Source organism: Ochotona princeps, chromosome 12 (assembly GCF_030435755.1).
Source record: "Ochotona princeps isolate mOchPri1 chromosome 12, mOchPri1.hap1, whole genome shotgun sequence".
In the NCBI taxonomy this organism is placed as follows: domain Eukaryota; kingdom Metazoa; phylum Chordata; class Mammalia; order Lagomorpha; family Ochotonidae; genus Ochotona; species Ochotona princeps.
In genome coordinates, this window is record NC_080843.1 from 49,622,257 (window position 1) to 49,635,595 (window position 13,339).

At 48.1% G+C, this 13,339-nt stretch overlaps 1 protein-coding gene across 1 annotated transcript in view; it reads right to left on the minus strand.

Moving 5' to 3' along the window:
• Positions 1 to 1,669: 1,669 nt before the first annotated feature.
• The window catches only part of LOC131481596 (uncharacterized), a 52,464-nt gene continuing 40,794 nt past the window's right edge, over positions 1,670 to 13,339 (minus strand). The window contains exons 2-5 of the mRNA XM_058670974.1: positions 6,492 to 6,733; positions 5,752 to 5,925; positions 5,463 to 5,572; positions 1,670 to 2,122 (exon numbers count right to left, since the gene is read on the minus strand). Coding sequence (XP_058526957.1) covers positions 1,884 to 2,122; positions 5,463 to 5,572; positions 5,752 to 5,925; positions 6,492 to 6,733 — 765 coding nt within the window. The 3' untranslated portion in view covers positions 1,670 to 1,883. The remainder of the gene's footprint in view (positions 2,123 to 5,462; positions 5,573 to 5,751; positions 5,926 to 6,491; positions 6,734 to 13,339) is intronic.

A 13,339-nucleotide genomic window follows, 5' to 3' on the forward strand; every position in this document is an offset into this window, starting at 1 on the left:
GGGCGGGGGAGAGGGGAGCTCCAGCAAGGGCCCCGCACACTCAGTGCTGGGCTCCCAGGCAGAGCACTGGGCTCGTGAAAACACGAGAACCGGCTGGGCAGCAGCAAAGTTTGACTTTGATATTGGGTGCAATCTTTTCAAGCTTACCACTTCCCCGCCCCTGCTTCCCCTTTTAAGGGAGAAACCTGAGGAGTTCATCCAGCAAGCAACCTGTAATGCGAGATGAAGTCGAACGAATCCAGCAAGTGGCTGTTGGGAGTTGGCTGCTGCGGGTTGAGTCGATCCGCAGCAAACCCTACGTCGCTCCCGGTCCTAAACGCCCGACGGTGCCCAGCGCCGGGTGTGGGAGCAGAGCCTACCCTCGGTTTCCTTCCAGTTTAGCCAAAGGCCCTTGCGCCCCTCTGCTTTGCCCCACCGTCTATGTTTGAAAGACACAATCTTCCTAAGAAAGCGAATTCGTTTCCGCACCACTTCTGTGAAATCAGCTGTGCCTACCAACTATGTTTCTTTGTATGAAAAAAAAAAGTCACAGCTTCCCAGCCCTTTCCTCCTTTGCCAGGGTGGGGTGACGAGGGGGAGAACGGCCGGTCAGGCCTGGGCCTCAGGCTTTCGTTCCCCTGCCCTAGCTTTAGCAAAGTCGTGCTGTAGCCGCGGCGATGTCTGGACACACTCTACCCCCTCCACCACCCCCCCCCCCCCCCCGCCGCACACGCCCCCGTTCTTACGCAGCCTTCCTAGCTGCGGAGAGGACGGAGTGAAACCAAAACGAAAGCACCTGGGACTCCTCAAAGCAGCTTTCCAGGGCCGGGGCGGTCCCTGGGAGGCCAAGGTCTGGGGGTCATGAGGAGGCTAGGATGGGGGCCGCAGCAGCGCAGAAACTAGGTGGGTGGGAGACGTCCTCGGAGGGCGCCGAGGAGCTGCCCAGCAGCCCCGTGGCTCCTCCTTCCCCTGGGAAAAGCAAGAGCGAACGTTAGTATACCAGCTCCGCAGGGGGAGTTTGGCCTGGGCCAGGAGTTGAAATCCGAGACTGATAGGAGCAGCGTGAGAGGCACGCGGAAGGCAAAGGAGTGTGGTGCGGAGGCGAGGGTTGGACCCTGGCGGCGGATCCTCAGGAGAGGCCTGGGTCGCGACGGCGAGGCCAGGGCACCTCAGAGGCCTCCCAGGACTCGAGGCCCACAGAACTGTGGCTCCCCTGAAGTTGCATAAGCACCTGTCTCCCCGGAAAAAAAAAGTTCTGCTGGGTCCAAAAAAGTCCTATCGGACTCTGGGGACATCCTCTGCGCGCACCCTTCTCCCTCCCTAAAGTTAGTCCCCGCGAGGACAAAGGCATTCCGTTCAGAGTGGCAGGAGGCGCGGCCTGCGTGGACGGCCTTGCCGCCGATTTCTCAATGCAGGCATCTTTACAAGGTGTATGTAGTCTCCCGCCTCACCTTCAACCCCCTTAAACACTCGTTGGTGCTGGCAGCCACACCTAGTCCGGTCAGCTAAGCGAGTGTCCTTGTTCACGCTTCTCCCAGCGAACCAACACTTGCAGATGGGCACACTCGGCAGCATTTACGTGGCCCTACGCTCGAAAATCTACATCTGAGCCTAGTACGCACTTTATTCTATATAATAAATCTTAGCAATAATTGTGACTTTTAGAAAGTTATTTTTAAAAACCGGTTGATTTTATATATCCCCGCCGCCCCCCAGCCGTGGAACCTGCGCCCGTCATTGCCGGCCTTGCCTCAAGGCGCGGCGGGCAGCCGGGACACCACTCCTGGGTCAGGAGCGCGCTCCGCACTGCGCCCGCTCCTAGTTTTAGCAAAATTAGGAATGATGGACCCGTTGGCCTGATCCAGTCACTGCACTGCCTATTGTTCAGTTCACCAACATAATTTTTAAAAGGGTTTACATTTTTTTAAAAGCCGCGGATAGACTGGAGTTCGCACCAGCAAACTTCGAGTAGGCAGTGCTAGCTTCTTGCTAATGTTTTGCCAAATCCAGGAAGAGTCAATCCCAGACTTGTTCTGCTGCTTTTTGTTCATCACCTCTTCACCACAAAGACAAGAAAGTCCTAACCGCACGAAGGAGGAGCCCAGTGGCATCCAAGCTGCTTTATTCCGCGACTGGCAGAGAGCTACAGGTGAAACAGACAGGTGTTATGGGTGAAACGCCCGTTTCAGAGAGAGACTGCTGTTTACTTTTTAAAATACTCGTCAAAAGCCTTCTCACTACACAAAGATCCACTTTCCCCGTGTTTACCCTTCAGTTTCGTGTGTGACCACTTTAGGGAAAGTTTTTCTTTTTGTTCTTTGCACCCTCTACTATATTTTCCTGAAACAAGTTAGCTTGAGTCTATTTACGATGCCTGTCCTTCCCCACCTATCCTGGAAAGAAGGTCCATACACGGCTTTCAAAGTGGCTGTTTATTTCCATTTAAAAAAATCTACGCATTCTCAAATGATGCTTTGCCTGGGCTAGCTTCGGACTTCGGAGTGTGAAAACATCTCCTCTGGCGGTTCCCAGAGCCCTCGAAAGCCACAGTCTTGCGCACACCACTGGATCCCGCACCAGAATTCTCGCTTTGGAGTCCAGTTTGGAAACAAATCAATGCCTTTCGCGGCTGAAATGGGAACGATCCCAAGCGATGCATCTGGCTTTAGACTTTGTGGGGAATATGATTTGGGAAAGGGAACGCCTGTTTCAGCCACAGCTACACGGCCCGCATGGGTCCCCTGGGGTTACCTCGTGCAAACCGCGCTTGGGGCCTCGACCCGCAGGGCCTCAGTCGACCTCTGGGCGCCAGGCTTTGGGGTTAAACCCACAACACCAACGCAGCGTGCTCCACTTCTCGGCCCTGCCTGGGGTCGCTTTTCGACCAGAGAAGAACTTTTGAAGACTGCAGATCAGATGTCCTTAAAGGGACTGGGGAGAGGGAGAGGCTCTAGGCGGTCAGTGCCAAGAAAACTCAGGACACCGCGCGCTCGCCGCGAGGCGAAGCAACCTATCCTGGGGGAGCGCAAGTGTTCCCACGACTTTACCAAAGTTTGCAGCGTCCAGAGGTAGCGTGTCCTCTACATCCCACCCCTACCTCCGCCTAATGCCGAAGTATTTCATAATTGCCTCCAGGATGCCTGAAGCCGGGCGCAAGAGAGGAAGATGGGCTATCTCCGTTTCCGCCCCACGGCGGGAAAGGCAGCGGGTTAAATGGCATGGGGTGGGCGAAGGGAGCTTTGCCAGCGTTAGTGCCCGACAGGCGGGACGTGCGACGTGTGTGCGTGCGAGGGGGGTGGGATCCCGGGAAGGACGGAAAATTAGGAAGCAAGGGGAAGTTTCTGCTGCTTTGGGGGGGGGCAGGAAGGGGCGCTGTTTCCAAGGAGGACACTAGCGGGAATGAGCCTGCGACGGGCCGCCGGGGAGTCCAACGGTGGCGATTGCAGTCTTGGCCCCCCTGGACAGGGTCATGTCAGGAGAGCTCCCTGGCACCCCGCTCTGGCGCGAGGAGGAGATGCTCCCCCTCCGGCTTGGGGCGGGCGCGGGGCGCGGTGCCAAGCAGACCCGGGAGGCTGAGGTCGGCGAGTCGCCTACGCTTCGGGCGGCCCCGGTCCAATCGACATGGAGAAAAAAAAATTATCTAAGATCGCACCCCTCGATCAGCATTCAGCGCTCTTGAAGTAGCTAGAAAGGGACCCGAAGAACAAGGAACTTCAGTGTAGAACGTTCCAGCGCTTCCAAGTTAGTCAAGCGACCGCGAGTACAGCCTTGTGCTGAGCTGAGCCCATTTCCCATCCCAGAACAAAACCCAAGTCGCCTTCTTCCCAAAGGAAGAAGTCAGGCCCCAGGCGGAACCCGAGCGGCCCCGCCGGCTGACCTCCGGTGCTCGCTTCCTCCTGGGCCGCGGGGAGCACCCTCGGGGTGAGCAGTCCCGGGCTAGCGGCGTGTGATTCGGAGCGCGCTCGGCGCTGGGCCCCGCCGCGGCCCGAGTTACCGCAGGAAACTCCGCGCGTCCCGTTTTCGGGTTCCAGTCAAAACACTTGGCTGGATCTCGAAAAAAATTTTTTTTCTTTTGATAATCCGGAAAAAACAGGACAAATAGAATCACCACCAGGCTTGCGTCAGAAAACCATTTCCTCCGGACTAGAGGGAGCTTGTTTTTTTCATTAGTTGCAGGAACTGAATTTTTGATGATTTACCTGTCTGCTACAGTTCCTGGCTATACTCTCCTCTTCTCTCATCCCCACTTCATCTGGTTGCGCTCGCTCTCGCGCTCGCGCTCTCTCTCTCTCTCTCATTCATTCATTCTCCCTCCCCTCTGTCTCGTGCTGGACAAAACACAGATAACCCACTCTCGCTGCCCAGCCTTTATCAACGGTCAATATAAACCGCAGTGTTTGCATAGCCCTCACAAAACGGGTCCTGCTTTCGGTTCCTTTGATTCACGGCGACGGAAAGTTTTTACTTGCAAGTTCTCTTTTTTCGTGTGTCGACTTCAATGATGGTGCCTCCCTCCCAGCTACAAGTTCCCTCTCCTCCCAAACAGTGCTAGGGATGTGTTTTTTTTATAAGGACCTAAAGAATTAGGAGAAATTCAGCGTGTGTTGGCGCCCCTTTTATCCGCCCCCTTCCCCTCACCCCCAAAAAACCCAGACAAAGGTTAACGCTACAAGGTAGGATCCATTCTAGACCTAATGTGTTTTGAATGTCATCATGCACGAATCTCCTCACTAAATGCTAATTGCACTACTTCAAAGGAAGAAATAGTAAAAACAAAATTCTTGTGGATAAAGGAAAATGATGGAAGCTGTACAGCTGAGTTCTGGAGGCAAAAGATAAAGCTACAGTCTTTTTAAAGAAAAAGCACTTATTGAGGGACAATTATTAATGTGAAATAAAAAGCCTAAGGCTGGTTCTGTCACAGTGCCCCCGCAAGTAGGTGCTCAGTGAGTACGTACTCTTCCTTTCTCTCCCTACAGTTCCCCAACCTTGGAAAATATTGGCAGGAGACACAGTTTTCCCAGTGGCTTAAGAAAATTAGGTTTAAACTTTGCTTCTGGTTCATGCAGTCTCCACTCACTTAAAAAAAATCCTCACAAAATTTATCCAGGGAACTTTAATAGCTTATTAAAACTTAATGGAAATAGCTAGACGTGTGGTGATTACAGACATCTAAATCCGAAACATTAATTTGAATTTTTCAGTGACTGTAATAGCTAACTATTACCATTTGATTTCGTTTACCAATTGTTACAGTAAAAACGAAATCTGTGGGTTCTTGTTCTGTTCAAGTGTTTCTGCTAGAGCCGCCTTCGCCCACAGACTGGTCTGTCTCAACCTCCTATCTTTCACTGCGCAAATTTTAACTTGAAGTTGTTCAACTATCCCTTTTGGGGAGACACAGTACTCATGCTGGATGCTCCAAAACAATGAAATAAGAAAATGGGGAAAGTCTGCAGCACCCACGCGTGAACAACACCTACCTGCCCGTTCCCGCGCGCCGGGGGCAGAGTAGTAGGAGATGAAGAGTCGCTTGGAGTGGCTTCGTAGATCCCGCCCGGTTACCTGGTCCTGTCTCATTTTCCTTGGGGCCCTGTCGCGGGGAATAAACAGACACGTAGTGAGTTTCCTGCTAACTCTGCACCGCTCTTTTTCTCAATAGAAAAGAATTCTCGCAGTTTGCCTCCACTGATAGGCTTCTCCGCCTCACGTTGTAAAGAGTAATTGGAAAAAAAAAAAAGTTTCACGCAGCCTTTTGGCCCTTTCCCCTACCAAACGCCGCGCCTGGCCTGGGCGCGCGGCAGAGCTCGGAGCTGGAGCCCCACTGCCCAGGGGGCGTGCGGAAGAACAGCCGCACCTGATTGGTGCGGGTCCCACGGCGGCCGGGACACCGCGCGCACGTGGCGCACGCTCCGTCCCGGCTCAACGTGCCCTGCGGCACGACGCCTGGGGACACCGACAACGCCTCACACCAGCGCTCTGAGGAACTCGGTGGGCAGCTTCAGAGGAACAGTCTGGGCACGGGGAACTGGGACTTTCTTCTTTTCCTATTTATTTTGGTTGTTCGGGGGGTGGGGGAACGGACGCGGACATCTACACGTATCTTCCCCGCCCCGCACTTGAGGGGTCTCCAAGCCCCGAGTGCGAGTGTGAATCCTCTTGAGTCCCGCGCTGGGTCCCGGCTCGCGCCGAGCTGAGCGCGCGCGGCGCGGAGGTCACAGTAAGTTCAGAAGCGCACAACCCGGTCAGAAATTGGATAAAACAAAATTCCAAGTCCGTTGCGGTGCTGCAGTCCCGGACTCAGCTCGGCGCCCCTACCCGTTAAGTCTCCGTCCGAGCGCAGAAATCGTGGAATTCTGTGTTTTGCTCAAACTGAGGGCCCTTCGTACTGTCGTTTGCTTTTCATAGGGTCCTGGTGAGGGTGCGACCAGGGCGTGTTATTTTTGCAAACTGAGACTTGAGGGGAGCCCCCAGCCTCCCTGCAGCCCTGGAGCAACTCCAAGCGTTCTCACAGCTGGATATCGAGGGGGGTCCGGCAGGTCGCGGCTCTTGGGAACACTTGGGTCCCTGTCGGGCCTCGCACTCGGCTGCCCTCGGCTGTGAGGACAAAGTCGCGGCCGCTGCAGGCGCACCTCGGAGGAGCTGCGGCCGAGCCAAAGAGCGTAGCAGCAAAGCCGAGGTGTCTAGGCAGCTCGACCAGGAGCGAGGTGCGCGCGGGGGAAACTGCTTCTGGAACCTCGTAACGCAGGCAAGTCTGAGGAGAAGGGATAGGCGGCGGGAGGGACCCCGGTTCACCTTGTGGATCTGCCAGGGGTCTCCCTGGGGTCGCAAGCCCTCAGGGTGGGGTTGGGGAGTGAGGAGGATCCCAGAAACTGTGCAGTTCGCTCCCATCCAAGGCGGTGGCGAGACCTTGGCCCTTTGGGTACAGGACACAGCCCGGTTCCAGGTTGGCCAGCCTGGGCGGCCTAGGCCTCTACGAGAGCCAGGCAGGGTAAGGCGGGGGTGGGGGGCAGGGGCTGCATGCAGACAAGCCCTGGCAGGTGTTTCCAGGGTGTCTCAGAGTGTTTTGGCCTAAACGAATTGCACAGGTTTTCTGAATCTGCCATTGCTGAACTTGTGGGTGGGGGTATGGAGGGTTTCTTAGGCTCCTCTACTGTTTCTTCTTCTTCTTCTTTTTTTTTTTTTTTTTGGCCTGTAGAAGTGATTTTGGAGTGTCTCCTCTCCAGGAAGGCCCACAGCAGGGCCTGGGAAGGATTCATTCCTGTACAGTTCACCAATGTGCCTCCTTCTGGGGGCATTGTGTGTTCCTCAAACTCTGTACATACCAGGAGAGGTACTGGGTCTTTGGTGGAGAGGCCCCTGCAGGCCTCAGGCCTACAGAGAGACAGGAAAATGAACAGAAGCTAGGGCCTCGGCCTAAGTGCCTTGGGGTGGGACAGGGATGGGAATTAAGGATGCTACCCTCTGGGAGGCAGAGAGATTGCAATTTTGTTGTCTCCGTTAAGAAAGGCTGGATGGACATGCCTGTCTAAAGGCAGCATGGGACAGGAGAGCCCCCTGAGATCAAGCATGGATCAGAAATCTGTGTTTTCCTGGCTAAACTTGCATTTTGAACTTCTTTCCCATTTGCTTTCCGTTTACTCTACAGTCAGTGTTTTTGATAGTCTTGCCAAAAGAAAGTCATTCAGCTGACAGCTGCTTAATTGAGAGACAATTGCGTATCAGGCATAGGAATGGGATAGTGAGCAAAACAGTACTTGTCCTCACAGAACTTACACTCCAGTGTATTTCAGCAGCGAGGGAGAGGAAACAAACAGAGAAGGCTGTGCAGAGGGAGGCCTGGACACAAGAATAGGGCACAAGAACACGCAGGGCAGGGGACCTGCTGGGAACATTCCTGAGAAGATAAGCCAGGACCCCGAGGAGTGTCAGGGGTGAGCAGTTCATGCTCTGGCCTTCCCATGAGGACAGAGAACTGAAGCTCAGCACAAGCTGGGTCTCACATCCTCTGGGTTTCTCTCCTGGTGTGAAGATTGGGCAGATGCACTTGTATCTTATGTAGGAAGCTGGTGTTTCCTTGTCAGGACCCACATCCACCCCTGTACTTGCTACACGAATAATTCTCCTTCTCCTCCCTTTTCTTCTCCCTTTTCTCCTCCTTTATCTGCTCCTCCTTGTTTAAAAGATTCATTTTACTTATTTGAAAATCAGAGTTAGAAAGAAAGGCAGACAGAATCTTCTGTCTACTGATCTTCTCCTCAAATGGCCACAACAGCCAGGGCTGGGCCAGGAGGAAGGTAGGAGTCAGTAGCTCCTTCTAGGTCTCTTGTGTGGGTCAGCGGCCCATTAACAGGGAGCTGGGTGAAGTGGAGCAGCAGGGGCTTGAATCAGTGCCCAAGTGAGATGCCAGCATTGTGACAGAAGGTTTAACCCTTATGTAACAATGCCAGTTCCTGTGAACGACGTTTCTCATTTATAACACATAGTCAACCAAGACCTAATTTCAAAAGAATCTGGTCTAACAGGCAATGTAAAAATATTGTAGTTAGGGAAGTGGTATTTGAGATTAAATCTTACATAGCAAGCAAGAAGTCATCCTGTCCCCATGGAGTTTACCAGAAGATACAATGAAATAAACACTAGGCACTCAACATCCCTGGAATGTAGAGGATGGTAGACAGCAAAAAGATCTCTGAAGGAGGTCTGGGGAAGCCAGGTAATGGAATGTTTAGCTCAGTGTGTGTTAAGCTCAGATTGACATGGGAGGAGGTTTCTTAGGGCAGACTGGGAGCACATTCATGAGAGGGACACATCTTTTGGGGCTTGATGAAGTCCCTATCATCAGTATTCAGAATCCTGTCTGGAAAAAGTAAAACCTTCACAAATGTTTTTGGGGCTCAGTACTACTATAAGCTAGAAGTTCCATGCCAGAGAGGGCTCAGCTCCGGCATGAACCAGTGGACGGAAGATCTTTCTGTATCTCCTTCTCTCTGTACATCTGCCTTTCCAATAAAAAAGAAATCTTTAAAGAAATTAAGATCACCAGGAATGTTTCATACAAGTAGGCTTCACTTAAAACAATTTCTATTTACTATTGTTTTCTGGAAAAACTCAAAATAAAGAGATGATTTATTATCTTATTTGTTTTGCTATATTATACAAAGAAATACCAAAAAAGAGAATTCTCTTGTTTTCTGACTTGTGGTTTCCAAGTCCCTTTCCCTGAGTTGTGACTAATTAGCATGTAGATCATCTAAGGTTTGTAATTAAGGGAGAGATTGTCGTGGTGTGATTTTATAAAATTTGATGGGCAGAAGGAAAAAAAAATTTAAGTTCTAAGATTACATTAATTGATTAATCAGTCGGTCCATTTAATAAGCATCTGTGAAGCCTGTGCTACCTGCCAGGGACTGCGCTGAGTGTTAGAGATACCACACTGATTAAGACAAGCCCTTGCTACAAGAGAAAGTGTGTCAGGAAGGAAGGAAGGCAAGGCTTGCTCAGCTCCTGCCAAATGCCAAACACTCTCTTAGCCTGTTCTCTGTCCCTGTACGCACGTACAGAACACATGTAAAATGTGAGGTTTAGGCCATTGAGTTGTGTGTACTTGATCACGCAGATAGTACGTGGCAGGGCTCCAGCTGCAGGCTGTGCTTCACTAGGCCACACTGCATCCTTGACTGAAAAAACATGAAAAATTGGGATTAAGTGCTTCTCAGTTTATTTCTAAACTAGAACAGTTAGATAACGACTCTTACCCCATTCAGCTCATGGAACATACTTAGAATCCAAAGGCACTCTAACAATAACTGCCTTTATTTAGTTTAATTTAACTGTACAGAAGCAGAAGTATAGGAATTCTAGTTAACAGGTTTATTATAATAGTCTATTGATGGAAAAAGAAATCTAATCCAGTGGGATCAGATTTTGATGAATTGTCATTGCAGCTCTTTATTTTATTAATAAGTTTAGCACCAACATTTATTGGACAGAATAGAATTACCCTGAGCCTGTGGGTATGGAGACCAGGATATGTTCCTTATTCAAAAAGGGGCTCCAAATTTAGTGAATAAGAGAGAAATATAAATAGGCAAATTATAAAAATGTGCCGTAGCAGGAACCTGTGTTTTCTGCTGATCCAAAAACATTATGTGCCTCCGCTACTCAAACTCTGTCATATCAACTATTTCTTGACCTGAAACACACCAAGTGTCTTGTTACAAAGATGAAATCCACTTCACTCCTGAAGACAGATGGGGCCTGGACTCTCCATTTTATTCATTTTTTTAAGTTCTATTTTTAAAATTTTCATTTAAAATTTTGAATTTTATGCTGCAATTCTGTAGAAGGACTCTCCATTTTTTTAAAAAAAATATTTTTGTTGGGAAGTCAGATATACAGAGAGGAGGACAGACAGAGAGGAAGATCTTCCATCCAATGGTTCACTCCCCAACTGACCACAATGGCCAGTGCTGCACTGATCTGAAGCCAGGAGCTTCTTCTGGGTCTCCCATGTGGGAGCCAAGGACTTGGGCCTCCTCTGCTACTTTCCCAGGTCATAAACAGGGAGTTGCATTAGAAATGGAATGGCTAGGATTTGAATTAGCACCCATATGGGTTTCTGGCACTGTAGGCAGAAGCTGTAGCTTACTATGGCACAGTGGTTTTTGACACATGTGGCCAGATTGTGTTCTGAAATGGTCCACTAAGTCAGACAGTCACAGGCAATGCATTTGCATCCTTGTTCCTTCCACCAAACATTCCGTTTGTATCAGCAATGGCGTTCTAGCTATTTGGGATTAGCATTGGTTGTTAGACACTGAGTATACCACTTTTTCCCAGCTTTGTGAGCAAACAGTAAAGTTCGAGATGTAGCTATTTTCCAGGATGTGTAGTTAATACTCTTAGCATTTCATTTTTCTTTGAAAGTAAAGTCTGAGTAAGCTTTGGTGACTGAAGTTGAAATAGTTCCTTCCCAGGGTTCAAAGCCTCACCCTAGGGCTCAAATGAGACATCATCATGAACCTCTTACACATATACCACCTCTGAGTGGAGGGTTTTTTGGACTGTCTGTCTGCTTTGGAGACCTTTTCTAGAGTTTAGGCTTAGTTTTGTAGCAGCTGAAACTAGTTCCTTAAACACATTTATGATGGGAGTCACATTAGAATATATATATAGAATGGTGGTATGTAGTTTTTTCCTAATTGTACCATAGTAAGAAGTGTTATGTAAATGGCTATGAATATTAGCATTTATAGCTATGTGCCACTCAGCTCAACTTGGACTTGACATTTTACTTTTCATAATCTAACATAAAGTGTATGTGTGTCTTTAGACGTTTTTAACAAGTGTCCCATATGTTGTTGACTTAATCAAGTGTAAACACACACACACACACAAATTTAGAAGTATGCTAACTTTTCTTTTTTTGCTCACAAAACTGAAAAATTGGCAGAATCTTTAACTTGTAGCTTGGCAACATTGCAAGTTACAGGCGAGAAAAGTGAGCCAAATTGGGTGAAAATTGAGATTTTTTTTCCTTCAGTTTTAGACAGTGAAAATTGTGTAGCTGGGCATGCATATTCAACCATTTTTTTGCTTGATTTTTAACCACTGCAGTTGGCACTGCCAGAGGTAATCAAAGCTGCCTGCTGAAGACAGGTAGTGGCCAGGCAGAGGGCACGGGGATTTGTAGCTGTCCTCTCCGGAATGTTAATGCTACTTCGACTAGTTTAATTGCTTCAAAGTATTGATGAGAGAAATATGAAGTGACATAATATCTAAGCTTCGTATATCTGTTTGCATCAGCAGTTTGCTAACTAGATGAAGTCCCCTGAGCTCAGAACCAGACATGTTAACAGGCCTGAGCTCTTTCCAGGCATTCCCGAAACATTCCGGTACCCGACCTACAACTCTAAGAACCAGTTTTCTCTTTTGTATTGTTATTATTATTATTTTATGACACATCTCCATAGGCCCTGGGATTTCCCTTGCCCCCTCCCAAAGTCCTATCCCATCCCTCCAACTGAGTTCCCCTAAATTATTACTATAGCATAGTTCTTCATAAGCAGTCATATGTCCATCAAGTGGCAATGGACAAAGGCAGAGAGTCCAGTATCCTATTGTCAAGACATAGTTAACAGTTTCATCGGAAGTCCATCTTTTATTCAGAAACAGAGATGCACACTGCACTGCATCCTCACATCTGGACATGGTAGTCTCCGTTACATAGTTACTATACATCCCATTAAATAAAACAACAGGAAGAAAAATAGAAATTTATAACATCATGAAGTGAAATAATATGTATGTTACTGGATATGATAATCTCCATTATACAGTTATTGCACATCCATTTGAATGAAAAGCCACAAAACAAAATTGACAACAGGAAGAAAAAAAGAAATTAAAAATGTTGTAAAGTTAAATAACATGCTACTGAATAACTAATAAAAAAGAAAATCAGTATGTTAAAAAAAAACAAAAAACAAGTTCTTAACCACAACCTATGATTTGCTCATTGACATTTCAATTTCAGTTTGTATACAGGACCGGCTGCTATATACCTTAAAATGGCTATAAGGTACCATTCAGCTGTCTCGTGTCTATTTCATTTTAGTATTTAGCCATTTGTTGTGTTGAAGTATAATTTTACTGATCTTGGCAGATTTTAGGATAATCTAGACTGGCTTGTAACTCTAACAAGACATTTGTCAACAATTAAGGTGATGTTACAAATTGCTGTTAATGTTATATTGGGACTCTTAATTGACTGGGATGATATTCTACCAGCTCTAACTTTGGACCAGAAATGGTCTCCCCAAGAAACTGTTCAACCCATCTGGACAATAAGTAGCTGGACTCTATGTTTGGTATATGTTTGCAAGGAAAGAATCTTGATTGAAGTTGAACTGTAATACTGCACCAAGGTGGAGGAATCCACCAGGGGGGAGGGACGTGGGGAGGGGTGGGGGAATTCCCAGAGCCTATGAAACTGTCACATAATGCATAATAGTTAATAAAAAAAAGATTAAAAAAAAGACTATATTTGAAGAAGGAAGCATGTAACGTATAAGAAAATAAATCCACTTGGGGAAAGCATCAGGTATACAAAAAAAAAAAGAAAATCAAAAGCTTCTTGAAGAAAATGATGCTACTGTATGATTTGTGAGTAAGTGAAGAATTTAATGCGAAAGAAGGTATTTTAAAGAGATGAAACTAAAAAAAAACGAAAAACCATCAAAATGCATGAGATGCAGTTTTCACTGATCTTTGTTGGTGAGATGTTTCTCTTGTAGGAAACAGATAAATGGGTTTTGTTTTTTCCATCCAGTCTACTAATCTATGATGTTTGATTGAT